At 38.8% G+C, this 23,453-nt stretch overlaps 1 protein-coding gene across 2 annotated transcripts; it reads right to left on the bottom strand.

Moving 5' to 3' along the window:
• Nucleotides 1-680: 680 nt before the first annotated feature.
• On the bottom strand, nucleotides 681-23,421 carry LOC130916837 (GRAM domain-containing protein 4-like). 2 transcript variants are annotated; one of them, XM_057837869.1, is made up of 18 exons: nucleotides 23,134-23,421; nucleotides 18,354-18,560; nucleotides 17,617-17,722; nucleotides 17,413-17,536; nucleotides 16,735-16,920; nucleotides 16,624-16,649; nucleotides 12,799-12,890; nucleotides 12,626-12,717; nucleotides 12,484-12,532; nucleotides 9,635-9,706; nucleotides 9,503-9,546; nucleotides 9,316-9,425; nucleotides 8,855-9,009; nucleotides 6,873-6,975; nucleotides 6,709-6,802; nucleotides 1,875-1,959; nucleotides 1,733-1,801; nucleotides 681-1,251 (listed from the first exon to the last, which is right to left on the bottom strand). In XM_057837869.1, exons 2-18 carry the CDS (start codon nucleotides 18,456-18,458, stop codon nucleotides 1,144-1,146), a joined length of 1,620 nt encoding a protein of 539 aa, XP_057693852.1. In that variant the 5' UTR covers nucleotides 18,459-18,560; nucleotides 23,134-23,421; the 3' UTR covers nucleotides 681-1,143. The 2 variants fall into 2 exon arrangements, with proteins under 2 accessions (XP_057693852.1, XP_057693851.1); XM_057837868.1 differs by having other exon boundaries at nucleotides 18,354-18,532; nucleotides 23,134-23,420.
• Between the last annotated feature and the right edge of the window lie 32 nt (nucleotides 23,422-23,453).

Genomic DNA, 23,453 nt, shown 5'->3' with positions numbered 1-23,453 from the left:
ATGATTATTGCTTGCTATACTAGGTTGTAGTATAATGTTTAAGTGTTACAAAGAGTAAAGAGGGTCTGGATGACAACTGCCTTGCTTCATGGCCGCATCATTGCGTAACTAAACCTTCCAAGACATCTTCAGCACCTGGCGTCTGGACTTTCGTCTAGACCTTCGAGGACAATTTTCCATTCGAGGACATCTACCATGGCTGCAGCGTTGCATAACTGAAGTGTCTGGGCCGTTTTTTACATGTGCCTTTGCTTACACATGTGTACTTAGTTAGTTCCACCTACATGCTCACACATAGCCAACCAAAATCACATGGGTGTCTCCAGCTTGCCCCCCCCTCCCTCAGGGCGGCACCCTTCTGTGTTAGGACAAACCCCTAAATAAAAATAGCAAGGAGGGTTTTTCTTTAGATCGATTTTGGTGACTATACAGCGTAATCTAGCATTCCTCTGTCTAGTCACTCTTTCGCTCTCCTTGGCCAAGAAAACTGAGTGTCTTCTCTCCCTATTTTTTGGGTAGTTTTACAAATGTCTACCTAAGGGTCTATTTTTGAACTTGACACAATGGCAGAAGTTTCACTTTCACCTCTACTGACAGACAACAAGACAAACGGGGTACTACCCCAACCAAAAAAACAACAGTAGCCAGTTTAATGTTTTAACGAACCACTGTACATATAAAAAAAAATAATTAAAAAAAATAATAAAAATTATACATCCTATTCCAGAAAATAGAAAAACTATAAGCAATCTGTACAAGCACACATTATAAAACCCTCAGAAGACTTTTAAACAGGCATATTTAAACAAAAAGAATTTTAGGCGAGAGGCAAAGACACATTGTGGTAGAGATAATCTGCAGGAATAACATTACATCAAAAGCAGGATAAATTAAAAAGGCCATAAAATCATGCAACATTGATGTTTTTTGTTCGCACTTTGTACCTTTTGTTCGACATTAAATGTCATACTCATACCTAACAACCACTAGGCTGAAGAATGTCGTGATCATCAAATGGGCTTTTTGACAGAATCTGTTAAACATCAACCCAGAAAAATAGTGTACATTTCAATATGACCTGATTGTAACAAATGCACGCTGCAGCATATTTTTGGAGTGTTTGGAAGATGAAAGGAAGAGTTACTACGTCTCCGGGCTGGCAGTCGCCTCCATGACAACTGCATGATTGCGCTGGGCCAAGATAGTGTCGAAGACTTCGTCTGTATTGGTCATGGCTCCGAACACCATCGGCTGAGCAAAAAGATAAATAAATTTAAGAAAATAGCAGTAGGTATTAAAGTGTACACATAGGTATTAAGCAAAGTGACGTCAATCAAGAATTATTATGTGTAATGAATTAAGAAAAATACATGATTATAAATTAATTATAAATTAATTTAATAATTACTGTATTATAACTGTTCAATTAATAATTATAGTAGTTAAACTACTATCTCAAACATTTTTTAATCAGCATTAAGTAATTTGACAAAATACAATGAGAAAAATGTATACTATATGAAAACTTTCATAAAATACTTCCTATATTTATACTTTAAAATACTGCATGTTTTATTTACCTACAGTAAATTGTTCTGATTTACAGTAAAATTACATTGATTTTATGGGGAAATTGACAAAATGAATGCACCGGGTAATACAAGTCTCTTCATAATGTAACTGCTCAGCTGGCAGGCCATATTTTAACTAGCCCTGCAAGAGCATTTCTCACCTTCAGAGTGGACGGTGTTGTTATGGATATACCTGTCCCAAAGCCAGGTAACTTGGACAATGCTTTGTACTGTGACATGATGAAGACGCATTAAATAATATTCTTTCATGAAGAAAATGAGTAGAAGAAAAAGAGTGGGCACCCTCTGGATGTCTATGATTTCCACCAGTTTGATGACTTTGTCCCTTTTGGAGGAAGATGAGCGGGAACACTCGAAACACAAATAGCTGAGAAGAAAAGAAAAGATCATTATGGATCTTTTTCAACATGGGAAAAACTTTTTCAACTTGACTTGTGCAAACCTAAATCTGAAGATCTTAAATTGTTTAGTAAATGGGAAATGGAGTAGATATAGTGTACGTAGCGCATAATCTACACCAGGGGTCCCCACAACCGAGCCGCTTAACACACCAATATCCCTGTCTGCTCTAGATATACAACTACAGAATAGGAGGTCGTCATAGAAATGCATTGACTGGACTGTTAGCAGTACATCTAGTTTTGTTTATCTACGTGCGCTTGGCCTCGATAATAACGTATGACGTAGGTCAGGGGTGTCCAAACTTTTTGCAAAGGGGGCCAGATTTGGTGTGGTAAAAAAGTGGAGGGCCGACCTTGGCCTTTACGTAGAACAATATATTCAAGCAAATTTTAGCAAGCCATTCTGTGTGTCCCATTTGCTTTATTATTATTTTTAAATTAATTTAGGGCTGTCAAAATTATCGCGTTAACGGGTGGTAATTTTAATTTTTTTTTTTAATTAATCACGTGAAAATATTTGACAAAATTAACGCACGTGCCCCCGCTCAAAAAGATTGAAATGAAAGCACAGTTTCATGTTCACTTGTTACTTGTGTTTTTGGGTGTTTTGTCGGCCCCTGCTGGTGCTTGGGTGCGACTGATTTCATGGGTTTCAGCACCATGAGCATTGTGTAATTATTGACATCAACAATGGCGAGCTACTAGTTTATTTTTTGATTGAAAATTTTACTAATTTTATTAAAACGAAAACAAAAAGAGGGGTTTTAAGATACAATTTCTATAACTTGTACTAACATTTATCTTTTAAGAACTACAAGTCTTTCTATCCACGGATCGCTTTAACAGAATGTTAATGCTAATGCCATCTTGTTGATTTATTGTTATAATAAACAAATACAGTATTTATGTACAGTATGTTGAATGTGTATATCCGTCTCGTGTCTTATCTTTCCATTCCAACAATAATTTACAGAAAAATATGGCATATTTTATAGATGGTTTGAATTGCGATTAATTACAATTAATTAATTTTTAAGCTGTAATTAACTCGATTAAAAATTTTAATCGTTTGACAGCCCTAAATTAATTATTTCAACAATCTCGCAACTTGTGGTGTTCTCTTTCGACTCTCGGGCTCTTGCGAAATACTGCTGCTGTAAAATTAAACTAGCTTCAAGTTGCTTCAATTTCTCGCTACATATCTTCCCTCTAATCTTGTCGTACATGTCAGCGTGTCGTTTGTTAATATCGCCTCACATTGAACTCTTTAAAAACAACGACTGTCTCTTTGCAAATGACGCAGACACCGTTGTTGCACATTTTAGAGAAGAGATACAGTAGTCCAATTTCCACCTATCCTTGAAGTGTTGGCCGTCACAGTCAACTTTCATTTTTTTGTTGATTGTCGCCATTTTAGAAATGGGGAATAAAGGGTAACGCGGGGTAATGTTGCTTAGAGTGCTCCTGCCTGTTAGTGGGTAAATGAGGAGCAGCATTTAGTGTGTAAGCTACTTCATATGCTGGTAGCAATTTATTAAGTTTGTGTGCGGGCCAGACGTTATTGATTTTATGACAGAGGCTGGGGGCCGGATGAAATTTGACCACGGGCCGCATTTGGCCCCCGGGCCGGACTTTGGACATGCCTGACGTAGGTCGTCGGCCATCACATTTGTTCCCGGAAATAATTAGCACACTAGAATGACTGAAAAACAAACGTCTTTGAACAGATTTTTTACGGGGAAAGGGGCACCTGACGAGCCAGAAGATGGCCTACAACCTCGAAGAAAACAAAATCTATGCTACCTCCCAATCACTAAAGACCCACGAACTGCAAAGGAGTGGATTCGTGACCCGTATGTGAATAAACAGAGTGATTAGAGCATGTCTGTGCAACAGGAATATCAGCTTGTAGAGATCGCAAATTACGGCGACCTTAAAGGTACATTTGAGAATTCTACCGAGGTTCTGGATTAAAGTCATTTCGAAATATCCTGACATCGCTAGGAGAGCACTAAAAACTGTGCTACAATTTCCAACACCGTATCCTTTGCGAAGCGGCCTTCTCTCACTCCCCCATCTCGGGACCATCTCGTCTCAACGTAACAAATTTAGGTCTCCCAATGATTCAGCGGGTGAGTTGTATTTTCCCTGCACATAACACGACGGGGTTAAAAACAAATGTTATTTTATATTTGCTGTATTTTTCTGCTGCACATTGCCGGTGTTCTGACAAATTTGGCATGTGCGTAACGTTAAAAATGACCGCGAATGCGGCGATTCCAAAGTACACACTACAAACTTTAAAGAAAGGAATATTAACTTACGTTTGCCATGTTAGCTGCACACAACAACAGGGTCCCCCCAGGATTGATAAATCTAAATTCAAGACTTTTAAGACCTTTTTTAATGCCATTTCAACTGAAAATTAATACTTTTCTCGCACCCATTATTTAGATAATATTTAATCATATTAAAAAAATAAAGCACTGAACATCAAATTTAACCTCAATTACTAAGTGTGTTTGAAAAAAGAATGCGCATTTATTGAAAATACACATAAAACAAAAAGTTTTGTGCCACAGACCGGCCCTCTTTATGTCATGACCTACCTTATTAAAATATTGTAATAATAATTGTGCTGTCAAGTGATTAATTTTTTAAAATCGCGACTAATCGCATGCTGTCAATAATAAACTTGCGATTTTTAAAAATGCATAAATTATATATTTCAATTTCTAAATACACCTATTAGCACAGGAGTTCATCAAATTTAAGCCTCATTAGAAACAAGAAAAGAGTTTTCCTTTACACTTGTAAAGATGAATCAAATATGAATTTTCCCCAAATAACTTGTAAAAAGGGAGGCACAGAGGAAGAGCATGTCTACTGACAGTTCTGAGATCAAGGGCTCAAGCGCAGGTTCTGTGTGAAGTTACCATTTTATATTTGGGGTACTAGCTATAATTTTATCTTATATTAAACTGACTTTTTAACGAATGAGGAACCTTTTGCAGGTGTTTTGAATTACACGTGTGGCAAGTGTGTACAAAACTGAAGCTTTTCATCATATTCTTTTTTTTTTTTGGTTTGTGGTACATGCAAATTGACATACTCAATTATGTTGGTTTAATCTACCAAAATAAAACAACTTTTACTTGATATTCAAAATTTGGGGGGCGTACTGTATATAGTTTAAATTAAAAAAAAAAAAAAGTAATATATCATTACTTATGAGTGTTTTCATATTATTCATGACATAAAATTACCGCAATTAAATGTGAAAGATTGAATGATTGATTGAAAGAATAATTGAACTCACCAAAACGGCTGTCTCCCAATGCACTTATACAGTTCAGACACCTGTGTATTTCAGGGTATTTCATGCTCATCAGTCCACCTCAGAGTGCAATGTTTTGGGTTAAAATGCCCAACTTATGTTTTGCCTGAGAACGTGGATTTCACCCCAATCCTCCGTCTTTGTGCCCAAAAATTGTGCCTGGAGCCTCCATGGTGGAAGTTTTAGAGGCGCTCTCATGAAAAATATTTCATTCTGCATGTTCATTTACGGTTTATCGCTGTACTTTTATCCATACATGCTCAAAAACAACGATAATGGGTCGCGCCAACAGCCAGACGGGTTTACGCTCGTCATGCTGCCTCAACGTGCCCCATTTCGGCCATTAAAACCCAAAATTAAGTTTTTCCAGAATCAAGTCAACAGGATGATATCATGACACTCTTTCCCAGAGGCAGAGCTGGAGGCATTGGAGAATGAGAGTGAGCCTGTTGCGGGGTATCGAATTTCAAACAATGGAATGCTAGAAGGGCCACAATTTATCGCGCAAAGCGGGGTTGGGTGATGCCGTTAGTAAATAGTTTAACTGAAAGCTTCGTTAAAAATGTGTATTACGACCGGCCCAAACGTCAGGCCGTCCCACCGGGAACTGTCCCGGTTCTCCCGATTAGCCACTCCGGGCCTGGTACTGTGCGATTGCCTGCTGTTGTGCTGTTGATGCTAACGGCGCGCACGCACGAGGTGCAGTGCATCGTAAAAATTCTACGCGTCATCTTCGTTATAGATTAAAAAAAAAACAAACAAAAAACAAAACAAAAAAAACCTTCGTCACGGATATAATTTAGGTTGCACTGAGATGTTCTTGAAAATTAAAACCACGGTGAAAAAATTCCAGACTTACGACAGCTAATTTAATACTTTTAATACCTTTAATAATGGAAAACTAAATTCAGTGCCTTTTTAATACTTTTAATAACCCGCGGGTACCCTGAACAACTGCACGCAGCTCTCTCACTTAACGACTTCACCGTGTCGTTAAGCATTAATTTACGCCATTTTCGTGTTGCACATGTATGTTTATGATGTAAATAGTTTTTTTAGCACCGTTGGATAACATTGAGAGTCCAACTGAATATAAAAGAGGGCTTTTTTCACCGCCACCAAAGCTTTGGAAGCAAAATTTTATAAGGGTGCAAAATTTGACTGAACACCGGTCTGTGAAAAAAAGAGCCAAATGACACCGATCCGCGGTGCAAAAAAGGTTGGGGACCCCTGATACACCATCACAGTGACCAAAATGCTATACAAAGGCACACATTCACCCATTCATGCACACATTCATACACTAGTGGGCAGTAATGCTGCCATACAAGGCACAGCCGGACCCACTGGGTGCATGCATAAGCACCGACGAGCTTACTTGTTAGTGACATAGAGGACGCCGTTCCGGATGTAGTCAGCGGGTGTCTTTTTGCCACGGTTGATGAGGCAGCAGCGCCAACCGTTCACGCACACTACACCGCAAACAAATAAAATTTGTATCCAGGCCGTAACACCACAAAAGCATGTTTCCATTCAGTCTACCTGCCAGGGGGCATTCACTCTCGGGGAGGTTGAAGACCTCGTGGAAAGCGCCTCGCTTGGTGTTGTAGTATCGAACTCCACCATCGTCGGTGGCGCCAGGAATCTGAATCACAAACAGATTAAGTAAACATGATGTCAACTGGAAATACAATTAGCAAACGATAGCACTACTATGTTCTTAGTTAGTGTAGGCGTTGAATGTATTCGTTGTTGTTGTTGTCTGTTCTTATCTTCTGTCTCTCCCTCTCCTTTTCTATTATCCTTTCTGTCCCTCCATTACCTCTTCCTGTTTGCTGCTTTCTCCAAATAAATGAAAAACAATGAATAATCATCACAATGGATGTATATCATACTCTCATGTGATACATTAAAACTAGAGATGTCCGCCGATCGATCGGGTCCGATCACATCATTTGCAAAGTATCGGAATTGGCAAAAAAAATATTGGCCATGCCTTTTTTTAATATGTTTATATTTTTTAATTAAATCGTTTTCTAATTGTATTTAACGTTACAGACATAATAAGTTACACTTATCCAGAGTCTTTAGTTTAGGCTTAAGGTAGGGTTATCAAATTTATCCCAATAACGGCGGTAATTAATTTTTTAAAAAATGTATCACGTTAAAATATTTAACGCAATTAATGCATGCGCTGCACTACCCACTCACGTATTGTCACGCTCCATGTATAATGGCGCCATTTTGCCTATTTAGAGAGCTAATAGGCAGCGTGAAATGAGTAGAGTGAATTTTGGCAGCCTTTGGAGCCTTATTTTAATTGGCCAAAGCCTAACAATCCCTCTCCCTACGATTAGAAATATCATGGGAAGCAATGTGGGTAAGCAAGGTAGCAATTGATCTTTTTCTTAACACCTTATGTTATATCCCATCGCAGAGAAGATATATGAATTGGTAGCACTACGCACAGTCATGGTTCCACTTGTCATGGTTCCACTTCCCATCATGCATTTGGGCATGGCCTTCAGTATCATTTACTGAAAGCTCAACAAATGCACTAGATGGCAATATTTAGTCACAATATACAAAGTCACAAGTCTTTCTATCTGTAGATCCCACTCACAGAAAGAATGTTAATAATGTAAATGCCATCTTGAGGATTTATTGTCATAATAAACAAATACAGTACTTATGTACTGTATGTTGAATGTATATATTTGTCCGAGTTTTATTCATTTTTTTCTTAATGCATTGCCAAAATGTATATGACCGGGAAAAATTATCGGGAATGATTGGAATTGGATCGGGAGCAAAAAAAAAGTAATCGGATCGGGAAATATCGGGATCGGCAGATACTCAAACTAAAACGATCGGGATCGGATCAGGAGCAAAAAAACATGATCGGAACAACCCTAATTAAAACTGTTCACACTAAGAGGACACTCAGATTCCCATTCTCCGTGTCAAGCAGCTGAACAGGACAGGTAAAAAAAAAAAATTAAGTAAACAATACTGTGTGACAAACTCAAATGAATTATTGCAACTAATTAAGATTTAAATGATTACAAACATTGGGGAGATGTATTTTCGAAACATTCCAACTTTGTAATACGAAGTAATCTACTATGCATAAGTGATGGGAGGTCTCATTCTGCTGCAAAAAGCTAATGCCAATTAGTATGCATGAATGGCAGGCAAAATACTTACCGGTACTTGTTCAAACACACGCACAACAATATACGGCTAGGAAAACACTCAAACAACATTTTTTCCCCAATCCCCCTGATTGTGATCATGATTTTAAAATCTTTACATCATCAATGCTATGTGTGCTAATGAGTGCTTATAAAGTTGTGTTTTGATTCTTCATTCTTCTCATAATTTGTTATATTTACTATACTGACTAAGTCAGATGTGATCAAGAAAATACAGCAGGACTTCATGCATGTCATGCGGTGGGTTCCTTTTTTTGTCATACAAAAAAACCAATGAGAAGCTGAATGGTAGCTGAATGGTTTACAGACCCGTCTGCCAGTTGAGGGGTTGGCTCGCTCCCTCATCTGGAGGTCCGTGGGGAGGCTTGTCCAGATAATGTGCGCAGTGTCGTAGCGCTGACGCAGTTTTGGGCAAGTCCTGAAGATGAAATTGATGATGAAGAACTTGACGCCCACAAATACACCTGAGGGGTACAATAAGAATGAGTGTTCCGGTAGACTAACTCATGATTGCTTCATAATATTATGACCATTTTATGGAGAGTTAATGTGACTTACTCATCATCAATTTGTACTTTTATAGATGGTATGATTTAAATTGTCATTAATAATTAGTTCGGTTATGAAGCTATGTTGATGCTCCAGGAAGCAACGTTGTTTGTTAATTTAATTTCATAAATTCCTTTATGTGTAAGGTGGTGCCTTTAAACAATAACAGTACAGAGGTCCAGGGGGTGCGTGTGCTACATTAATACAAAATATATTCATACCAATCATGAATCCGAGCACTTTGTAAGGCAGTAGGCAAGAGGCGATGAAGGACACCCCCAGAGCCACGTAGAGTTTCTTCGTCAACTGAGGCTCCACCCACATGAAGAGACTGATGCACACAAACACAAAAGCAAATTAGAACATGAACTTGAGTCCGAACCAGAACAGACAAGCTGACAATCTTACTTCTTTATCTTCTCCAGGATGTCGGCCATCTTTCCAAAGACATTCTTTAAAGGAGGAGAGCAGAAACTATCAGTCGGTTGGTATTTTGAACAATGGTTGCTCACTGTAAAAGAAGAGCCCAAGAGAGGACACCTGAGCTCTCTGAGCCACGTGCAGAACCAACTGGAACTTCTCCGACACAGTCAGGTCTTCTCTGGAAGGCTCCTGAACAAGATAGAGTGTGTTCATTCTTGGAAAATGACACATGCACACACACCCATGTACAAAATCCCACCCACATAAATGCACATATGAGCAAACGAACATGCAAACACGAGCATATAGTCAAGTACTTCAGTCCACAACCTTTTTTGAACCACGGACCGGTGTGATGTGGGCCTTTTTTTCACGGAAGAAAATTCTGGCATAAAATTACAAAAATATAAAATAACACAAAGGGACTAAAAACGAACATTAAGTACAGGGAAAATGTAACTCACCGCTCCGCTGAATCAATATTTTTTAACAGTGGACTCTCCTAAAACTTGAAGGCAAATATCCTTGGTCGCAAGCATAATGAGTTCTCCAATTGTGAAAAGTTTCTTGGCTTTAGCAATACGTTTGCGGTGGGGTATGATGCTCTCAGTGCATTCGCTTTTGTTGCCTCGTTTGTTAGATTTTAGACACATTTCAGCAGGTAGCCTTTTCCGTATAAAAGGTTGTCCAAAGACGTCTGTTTTTCACCTACATCATTATTGAGGACAAGCGCACATAGATACAGAAAATAGATGCTAGCTCCAATGGATTTCGTTGACGACTTTCTATCCAGTTTTATTACTACATCTATTGATTAATCCGGGCAAAACGACCGGAAGTTCACCGTCCACCATTGCTGAGGTGTGCCGCCCGCAGTACACAGTCAACAGCTGCTAACGTTACTATTTACATTGACTGACGCTGGGCGATAAGTGTGCAAACACCCCAGTAATGGCGGTCAACCACTAGAGGGCAACGTACACAAATCTCTACTCAGATATTGCGGTCGTTAACAAATGGTTCATTATTTTTCTGCTGCCCGGTAGCAAATGCACCACAGACTGGTGTTCGGCAATTCCTTCCTACGCAGCGAAACATCCTACACAATGCTAAGTGCTTGCGCAAGCATCCGCACGCATGCGCACATCGGTTAAAAGCGGCGCGTACTTACTATTTTTGGTTTTATTCAGTTTTTTATTACCTTTTCATTGCCTCCCAAAAAATTTTGGGGGGAGCTTTAAAGCAGTTGACCACATTAGTCACGCAGCGTATTTAAACTATCCTTATTTGATATACCAGTAACTACATTTAAGCATTTTTTGGAGGCGTTTTTTTTAGTACATTCTGCCTGAATGCATCTAAACAAAACAAGCTGAGAGCGCAGTGGTAGTAGTTTGGGTGTCAAATTCACCACATGTAGACGTTTTGCCAATGTAGGACATTTTGGGAGAACACAGGTACAGGTCCCTGGCCCAGTGGTTGGGGAACCCTGATATACAGTACAGTGATACCTCAGCTCACGAACGCTTAAGCTCACGAACTTTTCGCCTCAAGAACATTAAATTCGCGAGCATATAGTCTCTGCTGACGAACTAGTTTTCGGCGGACGAACCAAACCACGCGGTCGAACAGCGCCACGAGAAGCTGACGCACGCTCACGGCGTCCCAGTTCGTCCCCTCCCTTTCGTTGAGTGCGGACGTGGTTTGTGTTTGATAGACATTTTGGACCATATTGAGTGTACTTTTGCTATTATGGGACTGAAAAAGACCCCACCACAGGCTAGTGTTAAGCCTAAGAAGACATTAAAGAAAATAAGGTATATTTTTGTGTAGTTTTAAGGCTTATTTAGTAGAAAATTATGTTTTATGGGGACCTGGGAACGGATTATTCTCATTTTAATGGTTTCTTATGGGAAATAAATGTTCGGAAGACGAACTTTTCGCCTTACACACACACTTTCTGGGAACCAATTATGTTCGTGAGCTGAGGTATCACTGTACTCTAAAACATGAGCTTACAATACAGACACAGTACAAGCACATACAAATTATCCACAAATGCACACATCCATTTATTGTGCACTTCGATGCACATGTACCCAAATGCAAAAAACAGTGCCAGATCCATGAATGCCTTTCTGGGAATTGGATGTACTGTATATGTGTGTATCATTTTTATTGTTGCAATTTTTATGTTTCTTTTTATGCACTGACCATGTACTAAAAACGTTTCATTATTACAGGCTAAAGGCCAGTCAAAATTCCGCTCATGTTGTGTTGCTGGTGGGGTGTGTTCACAGTTATTTATTTGATCAATCCTTCTGTTATTTGCGGACGGATCGCAAATAACTTTGGAATACTAGGGATGTTACACACATCAATCCTCTGAGCCTGAGTTTAGATTTTTTGCATCTGGGCTGATTAATTTATTGCAGACCTATATTTGCCAATAGGTTAGGAGTTAGCTAGTAAAAGGCATGCACGCTCGTCACAGCCTTCATCCTGTAGTCGTATATTAGTGCTTCTTAATTTTGTTGTGCTTTTCGGAATGACAATACCCTTTTCTATTTAATTGTATTCCATACAAATGAAAATATTCATAAACAAATGCAAATAATTGACACAAACATGTACAGACATTTAGTGCATAAATACAGTACAGATGCTCTCATTTACAGTACAGTATAAGTTGGGAGAACAAGTAGTTGCATTGGCAGTGTATCAAATACTTGTTCTCCCCACTGTACAAAGACACACAAACACATACTACATAAAGATTTATTAGACAAACAAAACACATAAACACAAACATCCACAGATCACATAGACATTTGCAAATACACAAAACAAAAATGCACACACATACAAAAGCTCATAGTATGTACACTCTCATCCATGACATAATTACAGAAACGCACACATTAATAGGCAAATGGTGAAAACATAGACACTCACACTCTTCTTACCACAGGTTCAGAGACTTGTGGAACGATACTCCACTGGATCCTCCATCCCCTGAGAGGAATTAATTATTGGAACATTGTTGTGACATCGTTTTTGTTTCATTGCAATTTTGTGATTGGCTAACAGGACAGGGGATGGTTTCACCTGGCAATGAGGTAGTTCAAAGAGAGGCGAAGCACAGCCAGGAACAGGAACATGGAGATAGTCCAGCCGCGCCAAGTAGCGTACATGTATATCTACCGACAACACAAACACAAATGGCTGACGGTTAGCATTAAGCATAAAGTTAGCATTTAGCATCCAGCAGTTAGCCTCACTGTAAAGGCGATGGCTGTGGTGTAGACGGAGTACCAGCTGGACAAGGCTGAGAGGTCATGCAGAAAGCAGGTGATGGGCCTCAGTCCTTTTTCTGCAAAACAGTGTGGGCTCAACAACACTTTTTTTCTTTTGAAGCATGATAGTGTTTGGTTTGGGAAAATATCTCAATTTAAGATGGTTACCGCATTCACTACTTTTGACGTTTATGTACGTTATATGGAATCCAACAGTTAACTGCTGATGACAAATATATTCGTCAAGTTGGCATGAAAGAGGGGCTTGCCCAGGTTTCTGTGAAATTGAGGTTTGGAAAACTGTAATGACTAATAGGACGCTATAGATGATAAAGATGTATGTATTAGAGCAGGGCGGTAAACTGAAAATTTACCGTTACCGAAATTCTTCACGATGACCGACGTAATTTTGACCATGTCGGTAAATTCGGTGATTTAATAAAAGAAGAAAATATAGTCTTTTCATCTTGCTTTGACTCTGTGTTGTTCGGCTATGTTCATTCCCCTTTAAGAAAGCAGACCGTGTGCTTACGTTTGGAGTCACATGGTTTTCAGGAAGCCAATCAAACAGAAGCCCGTTAGGCTAACGCTAGCAGCTAACGCTAGCGGCTAACGCTACAAGTAAACGGGATGAAGTCGGGCTTAAGTTAGCTTCGCCAAACTTTCACCCGACATTAAGTAAACTCTTGACGGGTTCCAGATAGGGATGGAAAAACCGAGGCTTTCTGAAACAATGAACCACTTTTAAGACAATTGCCCTAAATTGAATCACTGTTTGACACACTGCAAGAGCCCCATCTACTGGATAAACAGTGCACGTTTCTTTTTAAAAGTAAAGTTGACAAATTGCCTCAGCATTACATATCTTCAATAGAATTAAGTGGATGTCGTCTATTTCAACCAGGAGATCGTATCGTTATTAAGTGTGATTTACACAATTAAACTATGTGAAACCTGTGTCATTGCTTTTGTCTGTGAAGATGTGTTCAAAGCAGTATTTGTAATACACGACAGTGCTAGTCTTGTAAGTGGCTCGTCCTAGATGACGGGGAGTAACTATGCATTGTTTATTTTTTGTAAAAATTACAGTACAGTAAGCACAGTGCTTGGGAACAGGAATATTATTTATTGCATACTGTAAGGATTTCCAAAATCATAAGATGTAAATAATTGAGCCGAATAAAAGAAAGGAAAGGTTTGTGAAACATTTTAATTAAGTATAATTTCTGGGGGGCGGGTGGATGTGTCGTATTTGTATCTATTCTAAATATCTAAACGTATGCCACTATCTAGTGTATAACAATGCGGAATGAATTTAATGAAATTCAAGTGATGATATTTTTCAAGTCATACAAGCTGTTATAAATGTTCACAAAAGAATTCTTTCTGTTTACAAGATTTTTTTTAATACTTAATGTTTAGACTGCATGTGCAATTGTTAAATTGAAAGCTGGTAAATAAATTTAATGAGAAACTTAATTTGTATTCCATGCATTGATTCAAATTTTCAAATTATATAACAGTTTGCTTGGGCGAATTTATCGTCATTTATCGTTATCGGGGTAAATCTGCTCAATTTATCGTGATACGTACTTAAGGCCATATCGCCCAGCCCTAGTATGTATATATATATATATATATACTAGTATATATGGATGTCTGAGCTTGGACTTGAGGTCAACGGTGCATTTGAATGCAAGACAAATGTTAGGCAATGAATCTTTGGTTTTCGTGACAATTAAATTCGAGAGAATTGCCAATACTTTGCACAACGGCCAAGTGTAGGCACCTGAAACTTCAGCAGTCTGTATATGTATGGTACAAGTGGAGTATGTGTCATGGTAGGTTGTCCGGAAAAATGATGAAGCATTAAAAAAAAATTTTTTTTTTAAACTACTGCAGACATTCAACTTGTGGTGCTTCCTTCATCGTGTATGAGTAAATTAGGGATATACATGAATCACTTGTGACAAGAAGGGAGATTCAAGTGGATGAAGAAACAAATCTGTGAATTTAAATTTTCAGACTTTACTTACGAATTGTCATTTAGAGGGCAAAGGCTTTTGTAATTATTTTCCACAGAAGACCCTATTTTGTGTTCTTTAACCATTGGACAAAATGCTCAAAAATATTTGACACTAGAATTGACACAGAATATTGAAACCATGTCCAGACTTAAGCCATATTACTGCTATTACTGATGTAGTTTTGAGGACATCTTTTTTTTTTAAGCTGCTGCTTTGGTATGGCCACAAAACATTTCATTTTTGTCATCTCAGAGTCTGGGAACATACATGGCGCTAATTTCATCTCACAGTCTGCACTTCTGTATGAGTGAGAACACTGCACTATGTGTTGCACGATTGTTCGGCTGCAATTACCTTGTCACTGTGTAAATATTGGCCGTTTAGTAGAAAATTATTCATTGACCTTTTCAACTTAAATTTTTTTTTGTGGGTGTTTTGTGGTCCCATTTCACATCAATTCACGTCAAATTCCCTATCGTGGCAACATTTACTTTGGCATTTACAACCATTTTTACCCAGGAAATGAAATGCACTTGCTGTTCTCAATCATGGTTGTTGGAGCATCTGTGCTTTTTAGCGCCTTTTTCACTAGTAAATTATTTCTTTGCGTGTTCTTGGCTTTGTTCGTGGCAATGTTGTGGGAAAGAAGAATCGCCTGTTTTGAAAGATGACGGGCAGCCTAGCTGCTTCTCACAATCATACCGAAAGGATGAATTGCCCGTGAGGGGAGTGAGGGAGAAAAGGGGTGAACTCAGAGGACCAACGGATTCTCTGGTGATGTCTAAATGTTCATTCAAACGTATTGGACATCTACTACTGACAAACTAAATTGAGTTCACAGCAGAAGGATGAAAAAAGTCACGATTGGACATCTATCCTCGTCGATAGCACTCAAAGGGTTAAAGTAAAATATGTCGGGGTGAGAATGAAATGCGGGAACATCATCTCAATTTGCAGGATATAAAAAAAAATATTAATTTGTGTGGCTGTCCCGCGCAACCCAGACCTCTGGTCACACTTGTTATGAATAACAAGCTAGTCCTAAATGTTGACAACAAAAAAAGTATTGTCTGGAACCAAACATATGCTCTTAACTGAACCCAAATTACATCTGGTTGTCAAAGACATTAGTGTTGAACAGGTACAGGGGACAAAACTTCTTGCTGTTGAGATTGACAACAAACTATCATGGTCAGAACATATTCGTAGAGTAGTTCGCAGGATGGGCCAAAGTCTCTCAATGGTAAGAAAGATGGATTGTGTGGATGTGGGTTTTATTTATTTTTTTATTATTTTTTTTGTATGTGCTTTTGTTGGTGATGTGAGCACTGGTGTAAATGTTTTGCATGGAGCAGGTTGAATTGACTCCAGGAAGAGTAGCTGTACTTGTTACAGCTAATGGAGATCAAAATAAATACAAAATACAAATACATTGGCAATATATAGGGGATTGTGATTTGAAAATTGCTGCGAGTGAATGAGTTGAGGTGCTTGGGTTTCCTTGACAGCTAAAAGTGACCATTTTAAATTCTGATCTTCAAGATTTCAGATATCTGATCCATTCAACTTGATGGGGTCGGGTTATAAAATCCAATTTTGTTCGAGACTCCTGCTTTTATTCCTTAATATTTTCTTCTACTGACCATCTTCAAACGGCTATTGTCCTGTCTCAAAGTTCACATCAAGAACTAAACTAGCTAGGATGATGAATTTATTGTTGTCAGTACTCTCACTTGGGTCTTGCAAAAGCAAGCAGATAGTTTACAAAGTAAAAATGACTCACTGAACCGCCTCATGTTTTCCGTCAACCTATGAAGGAGTGAAAATGAAATGATTATGAAATATGAATAGATTGTGTGTATTACTTTTGAAAATCCGATTGTTGGTGGCTCACCTTCTGGCACTAAGCGGCTCATCTGGCTCGGGCGCCTCCTCCACCCGGTGTAATTGGAAGTCATTAAAGTCGACACCCAAATAATTGAAAAGCAACCTTTGAAAGCGACTGTATGCATCCTCTTTTCCAGCAGTGATGTCATTGGGTGGCGAGGCTTTCGGAGTGATAGACGGTGAATCGTCAGGTCTGTAAAAGTGATTGGGAAAAAAAAAAAAAATTCAACCCCTGATGTCAGTTAGACAAAACAACACAAAATTTGGTATGCCCGTAGACCCACAAAAAATGTCTCAAGGCGCTATGGCTGAAACAAATAGGAATCTTTTTGGTTTGAAGCGGATTTTGCCATGTTCACCTGGCTGGCAACATCATATTTGGAAGGGCATGTGTATCATGAGTGGATTCACAAAATTCTCTCAACAAGCAAAGTCAGAAAACACCCAGGATGTCTGCCATTTTGGTTTGAAATGGCAGTTTTCAGGGATTCCTGCCCTTTATAATGTCTATAAAAGTTAAGCCCCTGAACTTGAAGCTAGGTTAATTCACGAAAATGACATAATCTGAATCTGTCTGTCATGAGTAAAAATAAGGATAAAATAAGTCTGTGGAAGCCATGCCTAAAGAAACTTGAGTCTGTCCTTTTGTTTGGGGGGCGAGATGTACAACACTCTTGCTCCTGACCTGGCATTTAAGATGTCATTTAGCTTTTGCTCTAGTTCAATGTTCCTGCAGCGTTCCCTTTCCAGCTCCTGTCGCAGAATTTCTATGCCAGTCTCTTCCTCTCTGAGTTTCTTCAGCTCTTCCTCTATGTAAAAAAAAAAAAAAAGATTGTTGCGATTATAATCACACAAAACAAGAAAAACAAGAAAAAAAATCAACACTCACGTAAGAAGTGTTTCTCTAACAAGGTGATCTCTAAGTGTCCTTTCACTTCATTAAGATCAGTTTTAGGTTCGTCCTGCGAAGCCTCAGAAAGTGTTGCTGAAATAACCTAAATTAACAGACAAAAACATGTCCAGTCATATCACAATAAACTTTAAAAATGTAAGCTGAAAAATGCAACAAAATATTCTTTTGATAATTAAAAAAAAAAAAAAACATGCTTTGTGGATTTGAGTTTAAAAAAAAAAAAAAAACATTTCCGTCTGCTAAAAAAGATGTATGTCCAGTTCTGTTGAGGATCTACTCCTGTAGTGGGATTGTGAAAATCATTCAAAACATTTTTAAAACAAAAACTTATATTATTACACTGTAATAATAATAATTTTCAAATACGAATACATTCATTCATTCATTTCAAAAAGGACACAAATATTTCAAAATGTAGTTACTTTTGTATATAAATAATAAAAAAGCAACAGTGTCCAAATATGTCTAAGTTTTTTAAGTACATCTGAATTAAAAAACAAAACAAAACAAAAAAAACTATTGTATATTTTTTTTTAAAAATGGATGAAAAACACAATTTAGACACATACATTTTGTAGGATACCAACAGAACGAGATTATATTTTCGTACTCCTTTTTCTGCGGTGTGCAGCAGGGATTATTCTCATGCCCCATGTTTTGACATATCACTAACGTTAACATAGCCATGTGAGTGTGTGTGTTTCATTTGGCACCTCCTCGCTGCATTCTGTATCCGACGTGTAGGGCGACTCAGAATGATCCACGATATCATCCCGCCTGTGGCCCCAATGCCGAATCCAGTCAAAACGCTTCCGCATGGTCGACCCTCGTGGAACAACCCCACCACCCACCTCTCTGCTCACAGTCTGCCTGGACGTGAGCGACGGGCGCGCTGAAAAAAAATGTTTACCAAGCTGGACCTAGGTGAAAGAGGTTTGCAGTTACATATGTTGTCGTTTCTATGGTGTTCCACAGAGTTATATTCTAGGTCCACTTCAATATTGTGAATTTTGCAGCATAAACTCTTTGTTTAAAATTTATATTCATTTAATGGGTACTTGTTGGAATTAACATATGATTTTATAAATGCTTTCGGCTACCCATACACAATAAGCATACTAACAATTCAAATAGTGCTGCAACGATTAATCGATTAACTCGAGTAATTTGATTAGGAAAAAAGATTCAAATTAAATTTTTCCGCTTCGAGTATTCGTTTAATTAAAGTGGTGTTGTAATGGTTTGTTTTGAAAGTGTTTGCATTTAGTTTTATTGATTTGGGTTGATACACTGCCACCTAGTGGCAACAGTGAATATGACATACCATAATTTTTGGACTATAAACCACAACTTTTTTTCTTCATTTTGAACCCTGCGGCTTATAGTCCAGTGCAGCTTATTTGTTGATTTATTTGGGTTAACAGGTAACACTCTATTTGACAGCGCGTCATAAAACTATCATTGGACCGTTATAACTATGACAAGACACTATCATGAGCATTACTGAATGCTTATGACAGATGTCATTAAGTGTCATCTGGCAAATTATGTCACTAACTCTATTTATGTCCATCCTGGATCTTTTACATCCATTCAAAAGAGAGATAATTTTCCGGATAACACTAAATAACGTGTTTTAAGCATTCATTAATACTCATGAGCAGGGGTCGCATCAACCGAATATTTTCCGTCGTTGACCGGTTTTTTAAAACGGTGACGGAAAAAACTGAAGTCCATCCGTCATTTTGACAGGTTGCAATTCACACCCCAGACCACAGGGTGGCGTGTGAGCATATTAATTAGCTATTGTCTCTCTTGATGCATGACGTCGTTGGCCTTACTCAGAAAAATGTCAAGGCAACTGAGTGTTTGCCTGGCACTGCCAGACTGTTCTCCCTGTATTTTTCAAACACTGAGAGAAAAGTCTGGGACACAGCCTCTCGAGTAGGTACAAAATCAATCGACAAATCAGATTTGTTTATTTGCGTGACGTGTTCTTCACGAGCAACGTCACTCTTGCGCGCCGAAAGTCGTCTCTACAACAACACGGATGGCGGGAGAGCCGAGAATATGTTCCAATCCGCGGTAAATTTAGTTTTAAATTAGCTAAAACACATCGACACGAGACATTGACAACAGTCTGTCTCGCGCTAGCCATGTTGAATAAACTCCGTTCTCCTCGTATGTTTACTTCCGCGCGCAAGTCCCTCGTCCTGCCCTCGTCGCTTTGCTAACGGCACGTCTGCCCGTCGCTGATTGGTGCACTCCGCTGTCTGTTTGCCTCTTGTTAAGCTTGTTCGGACAGAATATTTATTAAAAATGAATGAAAACTAAATACTATTGAATATGGCATTATTATCATTTTAAAAATGTAAGTGACGGGTAAAAATAGATTATGACCGGATTTTTATGACACTGTCAGTCAAAATGACAGACAACGAAAAAGTCTAGCGCAACCTCTGCTCATGAGTGACGGTGTTATGTCATAATTATGATTGTCTAATGACAGTCTGATGGAACCACTGTCAAATAAAGTGTTACCAAATACTATAACTAGCAATTAATGAAACAACTGGAACAGTAACTGAAGAAATATTTAGCACAGAACATGAATTTTGATTGTTATTTACATCTGTAGCGCTGTATTGCATCCTCGGAGGCATGTTGGACAACAACGGTTTTGACAGCAGGTGGCAGCAGAGTTTGACTGTTTCCCCTAAGGGAGCAGTGATGGCTGAATGACATTTCTTGAAGCAATGAAGCTTTGCAGCCAATTGGTTCAAAGCTTTATGGTGGTTCATTTGGTCTTATTAAACTCGTATTATGTCGCTGTCAAATAAAGTGCTACCGGTTAATATCTTTTGGTGTAAATATTCCATAATACAGCTGCAGCTTAGTCCAGTGCGGCTTATCTATGAGCAAATGCAGTTTTTGTGCCAAATTTGTTGGATTGCGGCTTATAGTCAGGTGCGCCGTATAGTGCGAAAATTACGATAACTCATTTCAAATGGCTGAGCCCAGCTGCTCCCTGTTAAGACCAACATACAGTGCCTTGCAAAAGTATTCGGCCCCCTTGAATCTTGCAACCTTTCGCCACATTTCAGGCTTCAAACATAAAGATATGAAATTTAATTTTTTTGTCAAGAATCAACAACAAGTGGGACACAATCGTGAAGTGGAACAACATTTATTGGATAATTTAAACTTTTTTAACAAATAAAAAACTGAAAAGTGGGGCGTGCAATATTATTCGGCCCCTTTACTTTCATTGCAGCAAACTCACTCCAGAAGTTCAGTGAGGATCTCTGAATGATCCAATGTTGTCCTAAATGACCGATGATGATAAATAGAATCCACTTGTGTGTAATCAAGTCTCCGTATAAATGCACCTGCTCTGTGATAGTCTCAGGGTTCTGTTTAAAGTGCAGAGAACATTATGAAAACCAAGGAACGCACCAGGCAGGTCCGAGATACTGTTGTGGAGAAGTTTAAAGCCGGATTTGGATACAAAAAAGATTTCCCAAGCTTTAAACATCTCAAGGAGCACTGTGCAAACCATCATATTGAAATGGAAGGAGCATCAGACCACTGCAAATCTACCAAGACCCGGCCGTCCTTCCAAACTTTCTTCTCAAACAAGGAGAAAACTGATCAGAGATGCAGCCAAGAGGCCCATGATCACTCTGGATGAACTGCAGAGATCTACAGCTGAGGTGGGAGAGTCTGTCCATAGGACAACAATCAGTCGTACACTGCACAAATCTGGCCTTTATGGAATAGTGGCAAGAAGAAAGCCATTTCTCAAAGATATCCATAAAAAGTCTCGTTTAAAGTTTGCCACAAGCCACCTGGCAGACACACCAAACATGTGGAAGAAGGTGCTCTGGTCAGATGAAACCAAAATTGAACTTTTTGGCCACAATGCAAAACGATATGTTTGGCATAAAAGCAACACAGCTCATCACCCTGAACACACCATCCCCACTGTCAAACATGGTGGTGGCAGCATCATGGTTTGGGCCTGCTTTTCTTCAGCAGGGACAGGGAAGATGGTTAAAATTGACGGGAAGATGGATGCAGCCAAATACAGGAACATTCTGGAAGAAAACCTGTTGGTATCTGCACAAGACCTTAGACTGGGACGGAGATTTATCTTCCAACAGGACAATGATCCAAAACATAAAGCCAAATCTACAAAGGAATGGTTCAAAAATAAACGTATCCAGGTGTTAGAATGGCCAAGTCAAAGTTTAGACCTGAATCCAATCGAGAATCTGTGGAAAGAGCTGAAGACTGCTGTTCACAAACACTCTCCATCCAACCTCACTGAGCTCGAGCTGTTTTGCAAGGAAGAATGGGCAAGAATGTCAGTCTCTCGATGTGCAAAACTGATAGAAACATACCCCAAGCGACTTGCAGCTGTAATTGGAGCAAAAGGTGGCGCTACAAAGTATTAACGCAAGGGGGCCGAATAATATTGCACGCCCCACTTTTCAGTTTTTTATTTGTTAAAAAAGTTTAAATTATCCAATAAATTTTGTTCCACTTCACGATTGTGTCCCACTTGTTGTTGATTCTTGACAAAAAATTAAAATTTTATATCTTTATGTTTGAAGCCTGAAATGTGGCGAAAGGTTGCAAGGTTCAAGGGGGCCGAATACTTTTGCAAGGCACTGTAAGCTGTATTTATTTAATTGCATTCGCAATGTGGTTTTTAGTTATATTTAGGCTTTATTTGGTGGGAATTTGTGTTTGAGCCATTTGTTAAGAGCATTGTTAAAAAAAAAAAAAAAGTTAACCAGTTCTTTTGTTGTACTGAGATCCTCATTTGTTTACAGTATTTATTATACTGTTTGAGGTTCAGTTCGGGTATTTTATTATATTTATGTTGCTGATCCGATTACTCGATTATTCGAACTAAGTAGTTCATTGATTAATCGACTACTAAAATAATCGTTGGCTGCAGCCCTGAATTCCAATGTGGTCAAATTGCAACTACAGTATGTGCACTTTCACTGCATTCAAGGATTACATGAAAAGATTTTGGCATCTGCTGTAATGTATGATATAGTTTTCTCTGTTAACCCTAACTATCAGTCTCACAAAAACGAATGCTTTCACAATGAATAGGACAAAAGAAAATCAGTGTTGAGAATTTAACTTGACACCCAAATATTTTCAGCATTTACAATCACATAAGTGTCATCAAGCTTCTGTTATGGCTCCAATACCATCTCTTATTTCTCTTCACACAGAAGCCTCACTGAGTAGTCATAGGAGGAGGCAACAATATTAGGTACACGTGCTGAATTTGGATTGTCATGTATATTATTGTTCCTAATATTTTGAAGATTGGTTATACAATAACAACTTTACGCGTATTGCCACCCCTCTAACAGTGTCAATCAAAACCTCAACAAGTGTACCTAAGATTGTGCCCGTTGATGGTGTCAGACAGCCAATCGCGTTGGCCCTCGCTCATAATGGACACACCTGAAGTGAAGAATGTTGCACGAAGACGAACAAGTTGTCTCCTTCAAAGCACACTTGTTTGTTTTGAATCTCAGTAACGACCCTCCGACGAATCTCCTAGTCGACCAGGAGGTCTCGAGTCGGCTTTTCCTCCGTCGGAGGCTGCAAATCGGTTGTGGCAAAAGTTTAGCAAAGAAGGGCAAAAAGTCCTGTCTGACTAGTTTGGCTGTCAACCATCACGCCAGCTCGGAGGCGTGGCTACGAGTGACGTCAACATCAAACTTCTTTATATGTTTGAATTACTTATTTATGTTTCTTCTGGTTACAGAAAGTATAAATCA

The sequence above is a fragment of the Corythoichthys intestinalis genome, chromosome 5, assembly GCF_030265065.1.
Source record: "Corythoichthys intestinalis isolate RoL2023-P3 chromosome 5, ASM3026506v1, whole genome shotgun sequence".
Classification (NCBI taxonomy): domain Eukaryota; kingdom Metazoa; phylum Chordata; class Actinopteri; order Syngnathiformes; family Syngnathidae; genus Corythoichthys; species Corythoichthys intestinalis.
The sequence above is the reverse complement of the archived record's forward strand: the minus strand, read 5'-3'. Positions and strand labels throughout refer to the sequence as shown.

Excerpts from the sequence above, each read along its gene's own strand:
- LOC130916837 (XM_057837869.1), bottom strand. The coding sequence starts at position 18,458 with ATGCGGAAGCGTTTTGACTGGATTCGGCATTGGGGCCACAGGCGGGAT. Across the intron at positions 12,533-12,625 it reads TTGAACTACCTCATTGCCAG|GGGATGGAGGATCCAGTGGA; the intron begins GTGAAACCATCC and ends AATTCCTCTCAG. Across the intron at positions 1,252-1,732 it reads CAACACCGTCCACTCTGAAG|CCGATGGTGTTCGGAGCCAT; the intron begins GTGAGAAATGCT and ends CTTTTTGCTCAG.